The sequence below is a fragment of the Hyalella azteca genome, unplaced genomic scaffold (genome assembly GCF_000764305.2).
Source record: "Hyalella azteca isolate HAZT.00-mixed unplaced genomic scaffold, Hazt_2.0.2 contig11425, whole genome shotgun sequence".
Taxonomy (NCBI): Eukaryota; Metazoa; Arthropoda; class Malacostraca; order Amphipoda; family Hyalellidae; genus Hyalella; species Hyalella azteca.
Window position 1 is genome coordinate 27031 of NW_025941424.1, and position 21385 is coordinate 48415.

A 21385-nucleotide genomic window follows, 5' to 3' on the forward strand; every position below is an offset into this window, starting at 1 on the left:
TATTCTACTACAAACACCTGTGCGAGAGTGCAGTCGGTGTTTTACCACAGCAATGGCAGCATGGTTCTATGATCTCTAGTACTTATTTGAAATCGTGTTCACTTGGGAGGAAAAAAGGGAAAGTCGCGAGATGCGACGTTGGGTTAGGTTCTTGACAGTGAAAGTGAGCAACCCAAGCTATATTCGACAGTCTCACCTCGCTCGGCTAGTCGGCAGGTGGTGTAAGGAGTGGTACTGTGCTGAATCCCTGCTGAAGATTTGAAAAACAGATGGGTTAGCTGGAATGATTTGGTATCAGTTAAGAAATAAGTGAAGTTTTGTGCCAGCTAATTTTATTTAAGTTTAAGGTAGATAATCTTGCGAAAACCATTTAAAGTCCGAGAAAGCCGGAAATGTACCTATTCAGTTCTGTCACTTCGATGTCATTCATATATACATATTGATGGAGTATCTTAAGAGTAATACAACTATTACATCAATACACGAAGCGTGTTTTTCAACTACACCACGTGGGAGACAATTGAGGAATCGATCATCATAACATCTTTTCGATTTAATCATTGGCTTGGCCAGCAGATTTCGCGAACCCAGCATGCATCCTTTGCTGGGGTGGGATGAAGATATCGTAAGTTCTTTCAAAACTTTCGCTTCATGGATGGACTAGCTAACTCTGGCAGGATTTGAGGTTAGGTTTCATTATTTCCGAAATTCCGACCTTGTCCACGATTGACCAATATGGTAGCGTCGCGGATATTTTCCGATTGAGGCCTGATGCCGATTTAACCTGAAGGCTAGCCTAGCTAGGTAGCGTTGACCAAGATTTGAGAAACGGGTATTTCAACCAAGTCCTTCAATATTATTGCATAGTACCAGTTTCTTTATGCCCGTATAGGCTTATATTCAAGTATTTAAGAACAATTTATGTTGATCACAATAATAAGCGTCGTCCACTTGGAACAACCCACACTAGTCTCACAGCAGCTGTTCAATGCTCATTAATTTTTGTTGATGTAATTCGTATTGTTGAAGTTTATGCAAAGTTTTGTACTAGGTAAGTATCATTATCAACTACTTGAATAAAAAATTAATTTTAAGCTTGGTATAAATCTGTTGCGTATATCAAGGTTTCTTTTCTACTAGAGAAATAGTGCGTAATGATAGAGGAATAAACTGCAGAGGACTTGGTTGCGTTTTCATGTCCACAAGCTTCAAGAGAGTTGACTTGTCACTATTTGAAGGATAATTATTTGGGACAACCAATTCACTAATATTTCATCCATAATGAACATTGATGAAGAAAAAACCTACATACGTCAACGTTGAACGTTTCCTGCTTAGACGTTAGTCGCTTGAGTTAGGGCTGAAGCCCAACTGACAGCTCCCTTCACTAAGTTTGCGGTAATTTATTAAAATAATTATTAAAAAAGGTTCAAAAAGTCAATATAATGTTGCCTGGAGATAAGTTTAAATAAATAAAAATACATCAAGTCATAAAATGAAATACTCGTATGATCATCCATCTTTGGTGGGTTTAGCCCCCATTGTTTCTGAAACGTACAGTGAAGCCCATACAAATACCTACTGTCGTGTACTTTTATCCTATCATATAAAAAATGTCGAAGTTATCTACTTTTGATGCTGTTAATTATTTTTTCTTTGATTTGATTTGGAAGGATAGTTTTGAATTGAAATTTTTGCTGAAAGGCGTTTCAAAACTTCTTAATCACAATGCAGTCCAAGTCGGTTCGAAAGCTAACCACTAAATATCGCGATGGTTGATCGTTAAAAATAGACTGCTCTGTTTGTAAATACTATGAGTCATTAGCTCGTGCCCTTTTCTGTTCTTATGCAAGGCTGCAGCGGCAAAACTTTCATTCGATCCGTTCTTCTTGGTTTCAATAAATAAACATCGGCTTTCTTTACATACGTTCCTATGAAAATAGATTCCTGCGCTAATTTAGCGCGATTGAAATACGCATAGGGTACAAGTCCGGCTTATTTTCGACGACGAACTGTTTGTAACATTTTATGTAGAGTAATGATTAATTACAAGCGCTAAAATTGAAACCGAACTTGAAAAACTTTTTTTAATTCAAATTTGAAAGTATAAATCCATAAAGATAGACTTCTCCGGAAGAGCTGGGACAAAATTTATATACATTCTTTCCATTTATCAGGTTCTATATTCCAAGTAATAATTGGCTGTTATATATAAGCTTTTGAAAATCGAAAAATCAATTTCGCCAGTGCCTGACGGGTGAGGGAAAGAAGTTTGGAAGTTCCTTTGATGTTCTAAGTCGAAATTGTATTGAAGTATTCAGCCTATGAGGAGCAGATTCTTGATATGACATGAGTAAATATTCAACAGACTTACCGTGATACATTATTCCATTTGGCCGACTGCATGGAGAATTGCTTACGGCGATTTGGCGAGTCGCTCCGGAGAAGCTTCCGAGAAGCAGTTTCGGTGGAGTTTATTGAATCCCGGCGCCTAGGGCGTTCATAGAAAAGATTCTTATTACTGGTGTCTTTTAGAATTTAAAAATAAAGAAAATAGCCAAAAAGTTCACCATTTCTTATAAGAGAAAACGTTTCGGAGTCCAGCTCCATCGTCAGTTCAAAACCTAGAAGACAGGTACAAACAATTAGTAGCCTAATGTTCATATTCAAACAATTCACCTAAACTTGAGGACATTAGAAATAAAATCAAAGATAAAATAAATAACAATGAGATAACATGTGGAGAAGGTACTATCTATTTACAATTTATAGAAGATAGGAACTGAATGCGGCATTTAAACTGGTCTTCTGTTTGAAAATATATAATGATTCTAAAATTCGTAGGTCAGAAACACTCTAAGCAAGGAAACGCATTGCATTAGATTCATTCGAGTTCCAATATTTAATTCATGCAGATGCCAATCTTGGTGGGCAGTTGATGAAATCGGTTGAGTCGGACAGACTTTGAGCTCATGGGAGGAGCTTTTGCTCGTATCTGATACGATAAAAAGATAAATGTTATCCCATGCTTGGAGACTCGCACCAGAGTACATCTCATCGCTTTGTTCAGAGTCAAGGTGTGCTCTTGAAATTTGGTGGTGCACCTATACCGATCTCTCGTGCTCGAGTTTTTTTTTTTGCGTTCGAATTTGACCGGGCTACTTACATTACATCCTATTTGAAATGCTTCGTTTATAATTAGTTAAAGTGGAATACGAGATGACCTTACAAAAAAGGACGTTGTGTGTCAACCTGTCGCCTTTTTTACAGACGACTTTTGAATGAATGCGCTTACAATCATATACAGAGCGTCAGCGTTTAGAAATAAAGCCTAACGATTGCTGGTATTGTGTTTTTGGGAGCGGTACATTATATAACAAAAGGAATTTCGTTCAGCATATCACTATATCTTTTATTAATTTTTTATCTGAACAAATTTCCCTAGTGGGCGGGTAGTAATGAGATCAGTTGAAAGTGCAATTTCTCCGGACAACATATAATCCGATCTTGCAAAGTGCTAATGATAGCAATATTATATTTTCGTTGTTTGTGTGTAACATTGAAACTAACGTGCAACCGCGGACGAGCCTTTTCTCTCAATAATTACATGTGCAACGATCAAAGAGACCGATCATGCCTATTATCCTGCCGCCATTTAAGCACATGATATACGTAAGTGTACATCTCTCTCGAAGAAACAAAGGCAGATTTCGAGTAAGCTTAGTAGTTTAAGATAGCGAGTTTTTGATAACGAGATAGCGAGTTTTTAGCGGAACATAGATTTAGTAGGAGGTACAAAGCCCACGTTCGCCTTAGTTTCCTTGCTGATGCACACTACCACCCTAGCATCGTTCTTCGATTACATTACACCATTGTAACACGCCTTGTTAAAATGGTTTGTAGCATGGCTGCTGATTCCACAAAATGTCTTCCCATGACTCAAACTGGCAGGATGGTAATCATTTTTTTTTAATTTTCTAACAGTCAGAATTCAAACATTTACTTGGAGCCTTGTCTACCGTGGAATAGGCAGCTGGACTGCAGGCCATGTATCCAATAATGTGTTGTGGAGAACGACTGATGAAGTGATGATGCATTGAATTGCCTTAACAAGCGAGACTGAAATTTGCCAAGTCAATTCTCGGTTCCGTAAAACGGAACCGAAAGCTCAGTTCGATAAATATTCGAAGATTCATGATGGCCTCTAGTGGATTGAATAAACTTCGGATATTGGATTCGGTAATAGATCCCATAGCTGGACATCTAAGCAACTTATATTGTTTTCACAAACTTGTCAGCAAAAATATTAGCATGGATGTGCTATGCTGTTGATTAGATGCAAAATTTTATTTTACATGTACACATTGATATTTTGATGACTTGGAAACTACGTATATCTTCCATTGATATTGTTAATGATATTTCTTTCACTTCAATTACAAATAATATGGTTCTTTTACAGATATAATTTTATGAAGATAAGTTTCACTATTTTGATTGGGTTTTGAATCAGAAGCGAAAATCAATTTATTTCTTTAAATTCTCTGTGAAAATTAACTAATTTGCCAAGTCAGCCGTTAGTCACACAATTTCGAAGATGACGTCATCAACTTGGTTCAGAAACACCTACTTTTACACGAAAGGAAACCGGGAGTATACGAAGTGAGGCTAAAAAAGTTTCTTGCAATACGGTGATATTATATTGTTCATAATTGGAACAAATTTAGTTTTAATTAGATTTGTTGCAACTTAATTTTAATCGATGCTTTAAAACAGAACTCTAAATTGACTAGAAATAAATTAGTTTTATTTCTGTGGTTGCTAATTTAAATCCAAGTGATCTCATGCCTTGAACTTTGTCGCCTCCAGAAATGGTTTTGAAGCTGCCAAGGCCCGTTTTGTGCCAGGGGATTTGGACGTGGACCTGACTGGGCGCCATATCATGATAACAGGTCGGGGGAATAATCTTATTTTGATGGCCTCTTAATTTGACAGCGGTCAGGTAGATGATTATTTTCATAGATTTGGGAAAAGAAACTTTATTTGTACCTATTTTATTTTCTCATAAAATTGTACACTGTATTCTTACTTCTTTCGTTGTGATGTCATCAGGGTTGTAATGTATATGATTACGTACCTACTCATCAAAGAGATGCGTCTGAAACTTTGTGTGTGTTGTCAAATCTGGGCGTGCCAAGCCTATGCAGTCTGGGGGCAGATTTTACGCAGCTATGCTGCCCCCGGTGTTTACTCTTGGCTTGTTTACCGCTAGTTCTGACCAACAGGAATGCCCACCACAGCCTCGCGGGCAGCTCTCTATGCGTCGAAATTTGCATACAATATCGTGCTACCTCTTTTAAATATTAGTTAAGTCAGCGTACATGTTTGTCGGAGGCTTCTATACATGACTGTAGCGAACTTGTGTTTTTCTGAATTTTACAATATGTTCTATTTATGGAAGAAAAATACCTTTGCCCACTCTTTTCTTGTATTTTCATTTTGACAGGGAAATTTATAAGTGGATAGATTTTTTACTCCGCATTGAATGTTCATGTTATTATGGTTCCCACGTACATTAATGTTCACATGGCTTGAACATTAGCCATCCTGACGACACAAATTTTTTTGGGGGGATTAAGAATAACAGTTTGCTAGCAGTTGATGTACACCTACATTTTCGGGACTAATTTTTGGAACGAATTTTTATAGCTCAATTCCGCGCATCAAATGGTAACCGATCTTGAACAAATTACCGATATGCTATTTAGTAAATATTTTAATAGTTTTGTGAAGAATAGGGAATGAAGTAATTGAGTTGAAACTTTATTTTCAGGAGCCAACAAAGGCTTGGGCTTATGCACCGCACACGAGCTGGCCAAGAGGGGCGCTGTGCTGCATCTTGTGTGCCGCAACATGGACGACGCGCGGCAAGCGCGTACCACCGTCGTCTCGGAGACCGGCAACGACGTGAGTCATCTTAATCATTTGTGCCGGGCAGTTGAGTCATATTAATCTTTTGTGCCGGGCATGTGAGTCATCTTATTGATTTGTGCCGGGCATGTGAGTCATATTAATCATTTGTGCCGGGCATGTGAGTTACCTTATTGTGCCGGGCATGTGAGTCATCTTAATGTGCCGGGCATGTGAGTCATCTTAATGTGCCGGGCATGTGAGTCATCTTAATGTGCCGGGCATGTGAGTCATCTTAATGTGCTGGGCATGTGAGTCATCTTAATGTGCCGGGCATGTATTACGGTTTTACAATATATTTTTAAACCATCCTATTTTTCTTGCGCTGCAGAAGACGGAGTGCACATGCAACTTCTAGTCTTTTATGCGTTTTAAATTCTTTTATTCTCATGTGTATGGAAATAATGTTTCATTTTAGTGTATTTTTATTCTTTGAATAATTTTTGTCAGCAAAATTGCCTACTAATTTTCATTTTATTTAAACCATATTTTGATATATTCTCGTACTATCTTCCCCGAGATGAAAAGGGATCGATATTGCTTATTCTTATTGCGAAGCTGTTGTACAATTTTTTAATTTTTGTAATTAATTTGATCGCCTATCCAGGAAATTTTTCCGTGAAAATATTTGGCAGTCACGAAAAACACGAATACAAAAATTATTCTATCGTCTCAGGGTATAAATTTATAGTCATAAATTCATCGAATTTTGATCGTCGGGTCCCCAAAATATTTTTTTCTCCCTAATTTGTCAGGACGGAAGACAGTCGCGTTGTGACGGTCTCGTCGGGCGGCATGCTGTTGGTGCGTCTGGACCCCGACGACCTGAGCTTCGAGAAGCTGGTCCCTTTCAACGGCCGCCTCGCCTACTCACAGACCAAGCGCCAGCAGGTCTCTTCTCTGTCGCCACTTATTCCATTTTCTCATACTCTTCTTGAGACATTAGTTAATCTAGTCACTTGTTTATCTACTGGTATATTGTCTAGTTACTTAGATTTATTTTACTGCTATTACGTAAGAGTTGTTCGTTTATACGTTGCAGAAATGCCAGATTTTGTGCCTCCTGCCTAAAGAGAATTACTAAACGTTAAGTCGCGGTTAATTTGGGTAAAAGTATCACATAATAAACTATTGGGAAAGTAGTTTTAAATTTATGAAATTATTTTTTCGAGATGATAAACAAATTCGCTTTATTGTTTTCCGGATGATCCATGAAGAAATTACATTTATCTGCTGTTTTTTATGCAGGTGGTTCTCACACTGAACTACGCGCAAATGTTCGACAAAGTCCACTTCTCCTCCATGCATCCCGGCTGGGTTGACACTCACGCTGTGAGGACTTCAATCCCTGACTTCTATGAAGCGGTGAGACGAAACTTTTCTTCGCGTGTTTCGCTCATAATAAACTATTATAAAGTTGCCTATATTTTTCGATTAACAAAATGAAATTATTTATAATGTTTTAGCATAAATTTGTGATATTTTAGCGCTTTAGAACTGTTCCTTTTACAAAACACTTGCATCACTTCAAAAATCGGATTTGTGTCCGATTGTATACTAACTTATTTTAGAAAGTCTCGCTTGATAACGTTGAGAACTTGTCATAATAATTCTTCGCACTATAGTTTGGATACCAAGATTTTTTTTACGGAAATAAGCAGGTTTTGGTCCAAGCAAATTTTGGATACACGCGCTCTCATACGTTCAACAACTCATTTGTTCATAGATAATACCGCCGAGTAATAAAATTTTGGGCCCAATTTTTTAACTGTTTACTGCTAATTTATGTATTTGATTATTAGATAGGCTTATTCAGCGACAGCACAATGCACTTATGACTGGATACGTCTAGCAACGCTCCGTGATCTGTTATGCCACTGCTCCCTTCCTAGGCTCCCGAATCCCCTTTTGTGAATTGCTTTGTAGAGCAAATACGACTTGCTTGTTAACTCCGGGCCTATTGCTACGCTTTATGTTCCCTTCTGTGACTTGCATTGTTCTCGTCCGGGACTGCCTCATAAATTTGCATTGTTTCCTGACCGAGCGCACGGAACCTGAGGTAGTTCTTCGGCCGGCTGCTTTGAGTGCCGCCGAAACGGCATCCAAATGTATTAGCTGGTTATGTTCAGGAACCCCTGCTAGTTTATCAAAAACTTTTCATGTTCTGGCTTCCTCAAATGGAAGAAGTTTCACGATCTGTGACATTTAGGCTCGTTTGTACGGGAGATTGGTGGGCTAATAACATTTAGGTTAACATGGCTTGCTATCTGCGTGAATCAATTTGCCCTTCCCGGGCTTTCTTAAAAACTGAAATAAGATAGTGTTTCAGGAAACCTCGCGCGTTTTGTCCATGAAATATAAATATTACTTGGAAATTTTACATCCTTAGGCTTTCACAAAACTACAAAGAAGTCTGGAAAATATTTCTTGGCACGTCCATATTTAACTAATTTCTCGATTGTGTTCGGTGAAACAGAAATTAAATAATCGAATATTTTCTGCTCGTTGTTCAAAGCCTTAATGATTTATTCTAGTTTATCGGAGGAGTGGTCATAGCTACTCCAGTTCGTTGAATTAAAAATTAATTTTTCAGTTTGAACTTAAGCCACAAATTTTTAATGTGGTTTCAATACTTAAATAAAGGAGATAATTATTTCCATTCACAAATAAACCACCGATTTGTATTGCGAGCTCCTGGTTCATCATGTTTTATATCTCCTCCTTTTAATATACCTGTGCTATAGTTATTGTGTAAATTGAGCAGAATAAAGAAAAGTTACGCTCAGTCGACCAGGGCGCTGACACCATCGTCTGGCTTGCTGCGTCCAAGAAGGCGTCTGAGCATCCCAGCGGTCTCTTCTTCCAAGGTATCTATATCTAGTCGCGTCCTAGCGGTCTCTCCCAAGGTATCTATTTAGTCGCATCCCAGCGGTCTCTTCTTCCAAGGTATCTATATCTAGTCGCATCCTAGCGGTCTCTCCCAAGGTATCTATCTAGTCGCATCCTAGCGGTCTCTCCCAAGGTATCTATCTAGTCGCATCCTAGCGGTCTCTTCTTCCAACGTATCTATCTAGTCGCATCCATGTGGTCTTTTCTTACAAGGTATCTATCTATCTAGTCGAATCCCAACGGTCTATTCCTCCAAGGAATCTATCTAGTCGCATCCTAGCGGTCTCTTCTTCCAACGTATCTATCTGGTCGCATCCTAGCGGTCTCTTCTTCCAACGTATCTATCTAGTCGAATCCCAACGGTCTATTCTTACAAGGTATCTATCTAGTCGCATCCTAGCGGTCTCTTCTTCCAACGTATCTATCTAGTCGAATCCCAACGGTCTATTCTTACAAGGCATCTATCTAGTCGCATCCCCGCGGTATCTTCTTCCAAGGTATCTATCTAGTCGCATCCCCGCGGTATCTTCTTCCAAGGTATCTATCTAGTCGCATCCCAGCGGTCTCTTCTTCCAAGGTATCTATCTATAGTCGCATCCCAGCGGTCTCATCTTCCAAGGTATCTACTGTATCTGGTCGCATCATTGCGGCCTCTTCTTCCAAGGTACTACCCAACCGCATCCCAGCGGTCTCTTCTACCATGCTATTCATTTGTTATACGTATTTTTGATCAGTTTCCAGGAATTTAGATAAATAATATGACAGAAAAAGTCAACATAGTTTCATTAAAGAAAATTATTCGAAGTTCAGCTTCATCGTCAGTTCGACAATCCAGTAAACCGAGGTAAAGGAAGAAGTGAAAATTTAACGTTTTACCGGAAAGAGATCAGTGAATTTCTAATGTTCCCTTTACTAAAATTAACTGACGATGAAACTAGACTCCGAAACGTTTTCTTTGCTATCAAGGAAAAATTATTTGAAAAAGTTTATTGCGAAATATTTTTAATTCATGACTATTCCTCTTATTTCCAGATCGCGAACCAGTTCCAACTCACTTTCCGTTGGCATGGACCCGCTCCTCCCTAAGTGACGAGAAGCGCTTCATTGAAAAGCTTCACGAGATCGCTACTCGTCTTCTCCAGCCTCGAGTTCCTGAAGCGGTTACGCCTCCCAGCGACTCCCAGGCTGAACAAAAGTCGGACGTTGAGTCCTCTTCGATGCTAAAAGCTGACGCAGAAATCCAAGCTGTCAAAGCATCTTCTTCAGTTCCTGAAAGCGGCCTTCAGAGAGAACCTAATTCAATCACGGACGGTGTGGGCCTCCAGCATGCTAGCGATGTGCAGCCGCCAAATCCACTTACTTCCCAGACCGAGTCTCAGAATAACGTCAATGTCTCTAAAGATGAAGATGCTCCTTACCCTCTGGCGTCCAATGAATCTGTCGAGACCGACGAAAAGATTGACGTGGCCTTAAAAAGTCCGGCCGCTGAACCGGCTGTGGCATCGCTCACGTCTTCGTTAGAGTCTGCCAAGATACAAGAGCAGGCAAAGGAGTCGACAGTGTCAAAGGAGTGACCGGTTCGCTTCGGAAGTTTATTTTTTGGTAGAATTTTTGTATGCTAAGTCTAGTTTATTTGTACCAATAAAATTTTGCGTGAATTAGATATGCATAGAGGCGGTATTTTCAATGAATGGTCAATGATTCTATTTCTGTCTATTGATATTCATTAGCAGTAAAATGCTAACGCCCAACCGAAAATAGTTGTGCCCAGTTACGCGGGTTTTACATGATGTTCTTGAGTAAAATTTAAAGTTGATATTGAATTTCTAATTTTTTTTTATAAATATTTATTTTAATTGATTATTTCGATACAATTTAAATAAAAATATCATGAATTATTGATCAATTTTCAAAATTCAGTCAGAAATATTAGTACCGCTGTCGGAATTAAAGCTGTTTTTGTACCTAGGTTTTCAACGTTTGGTTTTTTGATGACCCGCGTTAAGGAACAAATTCTGACTAAGTATACCAATCCTCTCCGTATGTTAAGGATATATGAAATATTTCAGTTGCAAATGCAAATGAGCAATTTTTCTCCTGTCGAATAACTTTTGGGAGATCATTGTTTGAAGCCGATAAAAGAATAACTCTAGTCCTCGTTTTAAGAATATCAGAGGCATAAGCTAGTTTGTGTAGTGATTCATGTGCAGGGTAATACTACTCAGTGAATCGATAAATTTTTCTCATTCTCCTTTATTTGCAAGTGTTTGCAGTTTCATTTTCGGGCTGCTAAATTAACGTTTTACCGACACGAAGGATAGCACTGTTCTATATTATTTGATACTCAGTTTTTGATTTGTACTCTGGAGGGTCGCGTTCGCGCCAAAGAAACGAAAAAGCAGTTTCTCGTGGTTGTTTACGAAGTGAAATTATGGAATTGTGCCGTAGTTCATTTGAGTTAGTGCTGGGAGTCGTAGGCAGAATACCAAACAGCTTGTTTTGGGCGACGGCTCCCTCGTAAGTGATGATGTGAGATCTTAGAGCCAAAATACGTAGTGATATCATCCGGTGCTGGTGCATGTAAATGTTCCACTTAGCCGAGTATTGCATTACTCAAATGAATACTTTAAATGCGTCGTGGCTACTGCGTTCTGTGAATGGGCCAGCCAATCTGTGAAATATATGCATGGACAGGCCCCATCCACTTCATGCTGGACTCAATCGCGGCATTTGTGCGGGTTAAGTGGATGAGTTTCATCCGCAAAAATCTTCTGCTCCTCGAACGTCTGCAAACAAGCCACCATAAATTGCGCGCCATTTAATCTCGATGGAATGTGAAGCGTTGCCAGCTATGCATTAATAAAACAATTTCTATGATTGTTCGCCGTAAAATTCTTGAGAATATGAAGTAAAATTTTGTAAAAACTTTTGTACATCATAAAAATTGCAATAGGAGCATATTTGCGTGCCCCAATATTATTCAATCAAAATTAAATTAAAGTTTTTCTTTCAGCTGGTGAGAGATGGCGCATTCAGATGTTGGATGTTATGATGAGAATCTGTTATGGTGAAACGCTGCAAATATTGGTCATGAATGTTGGAAATTATGAATTTGATTTTCTTGGGTAAGTTAACTAGCATATCAAAGGCACATGGTTCATGAGCTCGGATTTGTAGAGCTTTCACCGAATAATTGGAAGTCTGTTGGTTACATTCTTTTTGATTCTTATTTAACATTTAGATGAGCGACATTATAGTCTTTTCTCTCAGAGGCAGAGCTGCTCACTCCAGAAACTGAGCTTATTTTTCCCCTTCACTTTAACGCCCGCTTGCTCTTAATACTGATTGAAGATCACACTCTTAAGCTTTTTGAAATGAGAACGGGAGCTTTGCGACGCTTTGAATTCAATTGAATGACTCGTAAGAAGAAGACAGCCAACAAATTGGACTGACAGAGAAAGCTTTGTGTAGCATTGTCCTGGGAGCGCTCTGACATTAACACACACGCGTTTACATTTGCTTCGAGGAACTCGAGGGTCCGAGCGATGTGATTTCACAGAAATTTAGACTGAGCACCGAATTTAAATTCAGCACTACTGCTGCCCAGATCGTTGGCATTCCCGTGATTCTTAGAAAAGGTGGACTATTTTTTAACGTCAGGGCTTTGTTGGTAGGTCATGAAATTGCCACTTGTTAACTATTTGACATCTTCGTCCTATTTTCAACAAACATGTATTCGTACTTAGACAGTTTTTTCCGCTCTTGCTGTGGTGATAACAATTTACAGTCTTTGCTTCAGATCTCCACGATGAATGAAAATGTATTAATTGACCACTAGGCATTGAATGAAATGTTGTTGGGTAGTAGAAATAACGAAGGCGGTTGAGTAAAAACTTATTACTGTTGAGTAAAACGAGGTCGGTTGAGACACACGAGGGCTCTTGAGTAAAACGAGGGGGGATGAGTAACAGGAGGGCGAATAAAATTTACTGCAATTAGTAAGCGTGAATTCCATCGTAATTAACCAGAGTACAATTGCAGTAAAAATCTTGGCATTATCAAATTAGTACTAAACTGAAGAGTTCTACTCGCCGTACTGCCCATAATTCTGTCTTTTTCGGTCCAAGTTTTTGCCAGTTATTCAGACACATCTCATGAGCACCCTCAATTACAGATGTTTAAAAGAAAATTCCCTGTGAAAGTAGGTAGTTGGAAGCGCTTCGAGGTACTCAAGTTTGATGAGGCCGATGAAAACTACACTCAGGTCTTTGAAAACAGACAAGTTCAGCTACAAATTCTCGAGGCAATGATCGCTTTACGATCTCCTTGAGATGTTCTTTTGTTTCGTGACGATCGTTGTGAATGGCCGTCCGTTGTGAAGTGCGACCCAACAGTGAACATCCTCTGAGAAATACTCGTCAGGAATAATAAAAATCCTAAATATTTTAAAAGTCGGTATAATTAATTCTCACAATAACGACAATTTTTCACATCACTACAGATTTGGTTTCGATTAGAGTAAATTTTTATTAGTAGTGGTGTCTAACGTTACTTATTCAGTATGTATCACTCACTAAGTTCCTGTTTTCCGCTGTTTTTTCAAACTTGGTATGAATTGGAATCATTTAATAATATTTTGCAAGGCCAGCTGTGAAGGTACCTTACACTTTTTCAATTCTGCCATTTTTTTATTATATTTAATTTGAGCGAGTGTGTGGCAGATTTATATTAGATTATTTATTAGTTGACAAATTGTATTATTTGTTTTACAATAGGAGTTACGTTAAATACAGTACAGAATATATTGTTTTGCTCGCTAATGGGTTAGACGATTAATGTTCAGATATAACTAAGAATTTCTCATCAGCACATCACGGATGAAATATATTTTTTATTAGGAACTCAATTGCGCCCGTTACCGATAAAATCATTCCCGTTACTGTTATTTATCTAGCTACTTCTACAAGAAGGGTAATAGTGTGCACTATAAATCAAGGTTTATATTGGTGCTTGTGATGTATATTTTTTCTTTGGCTCTTAATTGGATGACGTAAATTCCGAGGTTTTCTCGTGGCGTCCCGCAAAAATGGTTCTATGACCAAGAGCGCAGTGGAAGAGTCTTATTAGCACCGCCGACGTCCCGCTCACACAATGGCTGACTCGCCGAGGCCTCCACTTCTTGCGGTTAGCTCGCAAAGAATATAATGCGGTAATTAAAAGTTTAGATCACTGCTCCGAGATATCGTGGCGCACAAACTCGGATTAGGACTTGCTGGCGATAAGAAACTTCAGCCACGAACTGTCGAGCATGGGGAGGTTTGTTTATAGGAGTCCGTCGAAGCTCTGCGGAAACTTGGATCAAAATTAATTCTAAATGATGCAGGTGATAAATTTTTGTTCATTATTTAGAAAAATTTCAGTTAGAAAATATTTAGTTAGAATATTCTCTATTTCAACTAGCGAGGGTGTCAGAAAGTAAAATGAGTTACTGTAAGTCAGAGTTTTTTTACGAGAAGTTTGCCCTCAAATGGCGAGGGTCGGGTGGTCTATCCCCTCATATCGCGTCGACTGTTTATGAATTTTTCTCAACACTCTTAAATTGCCGAAGTTTCCTTAGAGAAAGTTTAATTAGAGGTTTATTTGTGCTGAAGTCTCGCGCTTCCTTATCTCAGAACGTATAAGAAGTTCAGTGTAGCGAGCTGAGTCAAGGAATGACTTTGAAACTTTTCGTTGGTTCTGGAATAACTTTCTCAAGAGGCATAAAAATAAACGACTTGCGTGAGCTACATCTTGAATGCATCCTTTTCTCGGGGTGACGCTCTTTGAATTGGATTTAAGTAAACCTCACTCTACAGAAAATTGCCGCAGTTCAATAGAATAGTTATTGTCGAGCCAAATAATCGCTCGGTAACGATGCATTCTGCTAACACTTCGAAACATTGGGCGTCGCACGTGACTGGCACCTGATAAAGGTTTCTGCACTCCATGCCATTAAAGTTATCCAAAATTATATTGACACCGTAAAATTGAGGGCAAATTGGTTACTTTATGCTGGCCAATCTAGCCAATCGAAGACTCAAACTTCGAATGTATACGACCAATGACCATGAAAGAAATGAGATTTGTTGTAGTTTCTTTGAGAGTAAAATCTCAGGTTAGCAGGATGAATGAAATTTAAGAAAAAATTCAAATATACAAGCAGTGTTCCTATTCCCCATGCGAATAGCAATTTTCAAGTATGATTTCAGGCATCGCAATTGTGCTAAATTTTTGAGTTGCGCTAAAATACTCGGGGCAGGTTGTCTTTCGGTTAACGAAATGGTTTAATATGCACAGATTTCCTAATATGTGTCAGGTGCAACAGATATTTGCAAAACTGTGGCGCGGCAGTTGTGGTGATTTCTGTCGAAATAGAATTGATAGGAGACATAATGCTGGAAGGCCAGTAATTTATTTAGGGCAATTTACACATTACGAAAATACAGCTACTATATGATGCTCGCTTCTAAACCCGTCAACAAACTATTAAAAGATGACTACCTGGAATCAGCATTAATTTTTGTTATGTAGTTATTATGTTTAGTCAAAACATTTGCGTTCCAATGTTATAATTAGATACACGACCGGTAGATCGGTCATTTTTTATCCATAGACAATAGGTTTTAAATGAAGAAATGTCGTAGGCTAACTAGGCCTACAAATTACAATTTCAAGGTAAGACTTTGGCTTCCAGGAATTTCCTTTGAAAGTTTGTGTCCCCTGCAGTCCTCTCTGAATACCCAGCCAAGAATCAATGGTACATATAGCAGACCGCTAACTTCATTAGGAGTTTCTTCTGAATTGACGAGTGTTGAGATATTCCTATATACGACAGGCCTGCGAGTTTCACAGGGCATATAATTTAAATGAGTTACTGTTCGTTTTGTACAACGTTTAAAATTCTGGACAATTAAATAGCGATAATAATAAAGTAACGAATGTTAACCTACAGTATTTATTTAGCATGTGGAGTTTTTCAAAACCGAAGTATGTTGCCTTCTTTCTAATTAACATCAAGAGACATTCGAACAATTTCTCGACGTTATTTTCGATTGTATTGACAGACAATTTTCCATTTATTCCAATAATAAAGAGAAGTAAATAACCCCAGATTATTTAGTAGATTTACGTATTGTTTGTTTTGCTTATAGTTACCGTTCTAGCAGGAAGTGCTACGTAATATTCTCAGATAAAAATCCCTCCTTTTTTCTATCTACAAGAAACGTTGAATTTGAAAAATTAAATCTTCGCTAAGAATTTAAAATGATTTTCATTTTAATAGAGAAGCAATAGAAGTTTCCGCCGCTCTTTATCATCCTGTTAATCCAAGTCTCATATATTTACTTTCATTAATTGTGTGAGTACGTAATTAACGCTGGCTGAGTCACTGCAGAGAAGCAATAAGAAACTTTTTCGAACTAAAGTCGGTTTCTTAGATCATTGGTCAACAACGTTAATTATTTCTCTCTTGAAAAATGTTAATACTGAGGAAAAGAGCTCATGTTGAAAGAGAAAACAGACAAACTTGAGCATGCAAGATGCTGTGGAATGACTTGTTTAAAACGATTATATTCACTAATAAGTCAAATTAACTCTTGGTGGTGCTGGTGTTTCATATGTCTCCAGTTGAGTTATTTAAACACTTTTTTTACCTAAACCTATATTCAAGCAAATGAACAATCTTGCTTGACTATTAGACTCGTTTGTTAAGTCGCTTTTTATTTGTAAATGCTTCACACCAATATTTCCTTAGCCGCTTTTATCTAGGACGATGTATTGTGGTAGTTCTAAAGCTATTATTACTATGAATTATTAATTCCGATTCCCGATAATCAGTTCAATCATTTATGTATTTCTGTGCTTCTATCTAAACGGCTACAAGCAAAGGCCCGTATTGTTTCAATCCCATACATGCCTTGTCCTTTTCTCCACTCTGTTCGGCGTCCGCTCTTGGGCATATTATGCTCGGCTAATTGTTAGTTAGCATGACAGCTCAACAACAGGATCGTCTGTTATTCTGATCATGCCACCATGTGCTATAAGTTAAACTAAAGCTTCTTGTTACTCGGTTTCCAAATTTAACATGAAGATACTTACATAACATGGTTGAACTATATAAGGTTGACCCACGAGAAGTTCCGTCTTTCAGTTCAGCTTTCTTGTCACGTCATGTAGATCGAGAAATGTAAACAAACCCGTCATTCCCACGACGGATTGGTCGACTGGTTTGATCGCATTTCGGTGATTGGTTAATGCCCGTGACGTCACTGACGTTGTTCGTCACTGAGTGACGTCAGAGACGAACAACGAGCTACATCCGCAAAAATGGGCTTCTGATGGGTCAACCTTATACTAGTTCAACCATGCTTACATACTACCTAGAGAGGTTTGGAAACAGAAAGATGGACACTAAGATACAGTACTCTGAAAGAAGGAGTCGCTAGTATGTTCGGCCGACTTCTTTGACGCTGCGAAGTGCTTCTGAATGTACTTATTTTGCAGAAAGTCCACCTATACCACTTGGACTTGTAAAACACTTTTTTACCTAAACCTATATTCAAGCAAATGAACAAAATTGTTTGACTATTAGATTCATTTGTTAAATCACTCTTTATTTGTAAATTCTTACACACCAATATTTCCTTAGACGCGTTCAACTAGGACGATGTATTGTGGTAGTTTTAAAGCTATTATTACTATGAATTTTTAATTCCGATTCCCGATAATCAGTTCAATCATTTATGTACGAGGGTCATCCGGAGAGTAGTAACCGTTTGGGAATTGAACAAAAGGAAGTAAATATTAACAAATGTAAGCATGTTTATTGAAAAGAACATGTATTACACTACTTCTCTACATAATATCCGGACAAATTTAAGCATTTGTCGTATCGTGTCACGAGTTTTTGTATACCAGTGTCATATTACTCCGCCGCCAGTGTTTCTGGGATCGACAAGGTGTATTGCTCATCGATTTCATGACCAGTGGAGGCACAAGCAATGCCAATGCATATTGTGCAACATTAAAAAAATTACGGCGGGCAATTCAAAATCGACGGCGAGGTCTGTTGTCTACTGGCGCCATTCTCCTGCACGATAATGCCAGGCCGCATACGGCTCGGAATACCTGGAATCAGCATTAATTTTTGTTATGTAGTTATTATGTTTAGTCAAAACATTTGCGTTCCAATGTTATAATTAGATACGCGACCGGTAGATCGGTCATTTTTTATCCATAGACAATAGGTTTTAAATGAAGAAATGTCGTAGGCTAACTAGGCCTACAAATTACAATTTCAAGGTAAGACTTTGGCTTCCAGGAATTTCCTTTGAAAGTTTGTGTCCCCTGCAGTCCTCTCTGAATACCCAGCCAAGAATCAATGGTACATATAGCAGACCGCTAACTTCATTAGGAGTTTCTTCTGAATTGACGAGTGTTGAGATATTCCTATATACGACAGGCCTGCGAGTTTCACAGGGCATATAATTTAAATGAGTTACTGTTCGTTTTGTACAACGTTTAAAATTCTGGACAATTAAATAGCGATAATAATAAAGTAACGAATGTTAACCTACAGTATTTATTTAGCATGTGGAGTTTTTCAAAACCGAAGTATGTTGCCTTCTTTCTAATTAACATCAAGAGACATTCGAACAATTTCTCGACGTTATTTTCGATTGTATTGACAGACAATTTTCCATTTATTCCAATAATAAAGAGAAGTAAATAACCCGAGATTATTTTGTAGACAGATTTACGTATTGTTTGTGCTGCTTACAGTTACCGTGCTCTAACAGGAAGTGCTACGTAATATTCTCAGATAAAAATCCCTCCTTTTTTCTATCTACAAGAAACGTTGAATTTGAAAAATTAAATCTTCGCTAAGAATTTAAAATGATTTTCATTTTAATAGAGAAGCAATAGAAGTTTCCGCTGCTCTTCATCATCCTGTTAATCCAAGTCTCATATATTTACTTTCATTAATTGTGTGAGTACGTAATTAACGCTGGCTGAGTCACTGCAGAGAAGCAATAAGAAACTTCTTCGAACTAAAGTCGGTTTCTTAGATCATTGGTCAACAACGTTAATTATTTCTCTCTTGAAAAATGTTAATACTGAGGAAAAGAGCTCATGTTGAAAGAGAAAACAGACAAACTTGAGCATGCAAGATGCTGTGGAATGACTTGTTTAAAACGATTATATTCACTAATAAGTCAAATTAACTCTTGGTGGTGCTGGTGTTTCATATGTCTCCAGTTGAGTTATTTAAACACTTTTTTTACCTAAACCTATATTCAAGCAAATGAACAATCTTGCTTGACTATTAGACTCGTTTGTTAAGTCGCTTTTTATTTGTAAATGCTTCACACCAATATTTCCTTAGCCGCTTTTATCTAGGACGATGTATTGTGGTAGTTCTAAAGCTATTATTACTATGAATTATTAATTCCGATTCCCGATAATCAGTTCAATCATTTATGTATTTCTGTGCTTCTATCTAAACGGCTACAAGCAAAGGCCCGTATTGTTTCAATCCCATACATGCCTTGTCCTTTTCTCCACTCTGTTCGGCGTCCGCTCTTGGGCATATTATGCTCGGCTCTTAATTACGTTTCCTACAATAAATGTTACACTTCCACGAGTGTTGTTCAATGATACTGACGAACCTGCCGGACCTGCGGCATCACAGGGCTGGTGCTTCGAAAAAAATAAAGAATCGAAATACCCAAAATTTGATGAAATCTTCCATAAGACAAAAAATCTAATCGTTAAATCCATAACAGGATATAATTTTGAATTTTTTCATGACTTTAATTAGGCCAATGATAATTGATACAACTGAGGACGCTTTGCCTAGGCGCAATTAATGATTCAATTACGTTGAATACCGACTGTAATATTGTTGACTGTCACTCATCAACTAATTAGCTGCATTATTAAAGCATTATTGCTTGGTAGCCTTTGAGTTTTGATTTCACTCAACAAGTCAAACATTTACGACTAAAACAAACTTAGCAATTTGAGTTGATTTAACTTTTCGATTGGTTCGATAGGTATGAAGAACTATGAAGTAGAATCAATAGTATTGGGCCACGTGTCCTAGTTAAAAAAACATAATAATGTGTCATTGTTATGCTTTTATTTTAACAATTCACAGGAATTTCGATGTCACTGTCGAAATTTGCAAGGGATAAATTTTTAACTGGATTCAGTCGTAAACATACAGTATAAGAATTACTTATTTCGTAAGGGATTGCACATTTGTATCCTGAATATTTCTTTTGAATGAATGAATTACTTCAGAAAATTCTAACCATTCCAACTGTCTACCTCATACATTCATGTCTTGGCGTCCTTAATATTCGCTTGAATTGGAAGCAAAAACATAGATTTAACGTTATCAATCCTTCATTCCCGCTTGACAGCTTGTATAAAAACGAGATTGTAATGTATGTCTTCAAATTTAATTTTCCGAAGCTTACCAACTAAAATCCTCTTAGAACGTCAGTTTTTGTCACAGCATAAGGACTTCACCAACCACTGCAGACGTCAATAAGCCAATGCAAATTCGATTGGTGCGGCAAGCAAATGGCGATTGGGAATACAAGGGAGGCTTTGAGTGCCAGCGGGAACTACATTGTAGTGACTGTACTCAACGTCGACTTGTGTAAGCACTACAACCAATGTCATGTGCAACCAAATAATTCGCAATCTGTGCACTCTATTTCGCATTGAATTGTTCAAGGCAGATCACTTTAGATTCACATGTGAAGTTAAACGATAACAACGTAAAATTTGTTTTCGGTAAATTTAATGCAATTTTTTTGTTGTGCCGTTTTTTGTTCCTGTGAAAATATCAATAGTGTTCAAATTGAAAATGTGTTCTTAAATGCGGGTCCACAATTTCACTCAAAATCAAATGCATTTTAACAGTTTTGCTCCTGTGATTTTTGAAGTCTACGGACTCGTCACATCGTTTGCTCGCTGGAAGGGACGGCGATCGCGGAACTTGAGGAGGATTATTGTAGACATTCTAGGGAGTTGCGGTAAGTGGGAGAAGTTTCTAGAGTCAACTAAGAAGTATTCCCTAGAAGTGAGAGGATAACCGAGAGGCTGGCTTACAGGCGGCAACTTACAACGATCGAGGGTGGGATTTTTCTAAGTCAATGAATGTCTAGTAAGAACGTAACACGATTCACACCAAATTTTAATCTATAATCAAAAGATAACACAACGATTTTAAACTTTTATTTTTGGGATTGATATATCTTATGATCCATGGGTTTGGGAAAAGCTATCAATAAAGTTAAATGAGAAATTACCGGCTTGTAAATACTTGTTTGACCGAGAACGAGTTCGTCGTTGATGAGCACCGATATCTTTTGCTTCAATTTAAAACGACGACCAGTTTTCCAAATGTGTTGATAAATAATCCAAGAATTTGTTCAGGATTGTGTAATTTTTCTCTATTAAAATGTTCTTTCAA

At 37.9% G+C, this 21385-nt stretch overlaps 1 protein-coding gene across 1 annotated transcript; it reads left to right on the forward strand.

Moving 5' to 3' along the window:
- The first annotated feature begins 4460 nt into the window (after positions 1-4460).
- On the forward strand, positions 4461-10703 carry LOC108679936 (dehydrogenase/reductase SDR family member 12). Its single transcript, XM_018168682.2, has 7 exons — positions 4461-4662; positions 4870-4952; positions 5834-5987; positions 6726-6861; positions 7219-7335; positions 8735-8837; positions 9892-10703. The coding sequence occupies exons 1-7, from the start codon at positions 4598-4600 to the stop codon at positions 10431-10433; spliced, it is 1200 nt and encodes a 399-aa protein (XP_018024171.1). The 5' UTR covers positions 4461-4597; the 3' UTR covers positions 10434-10703.
- The last annotated feature ends 10682 nt before the right edge of the window (positions 10704-21385 follow it).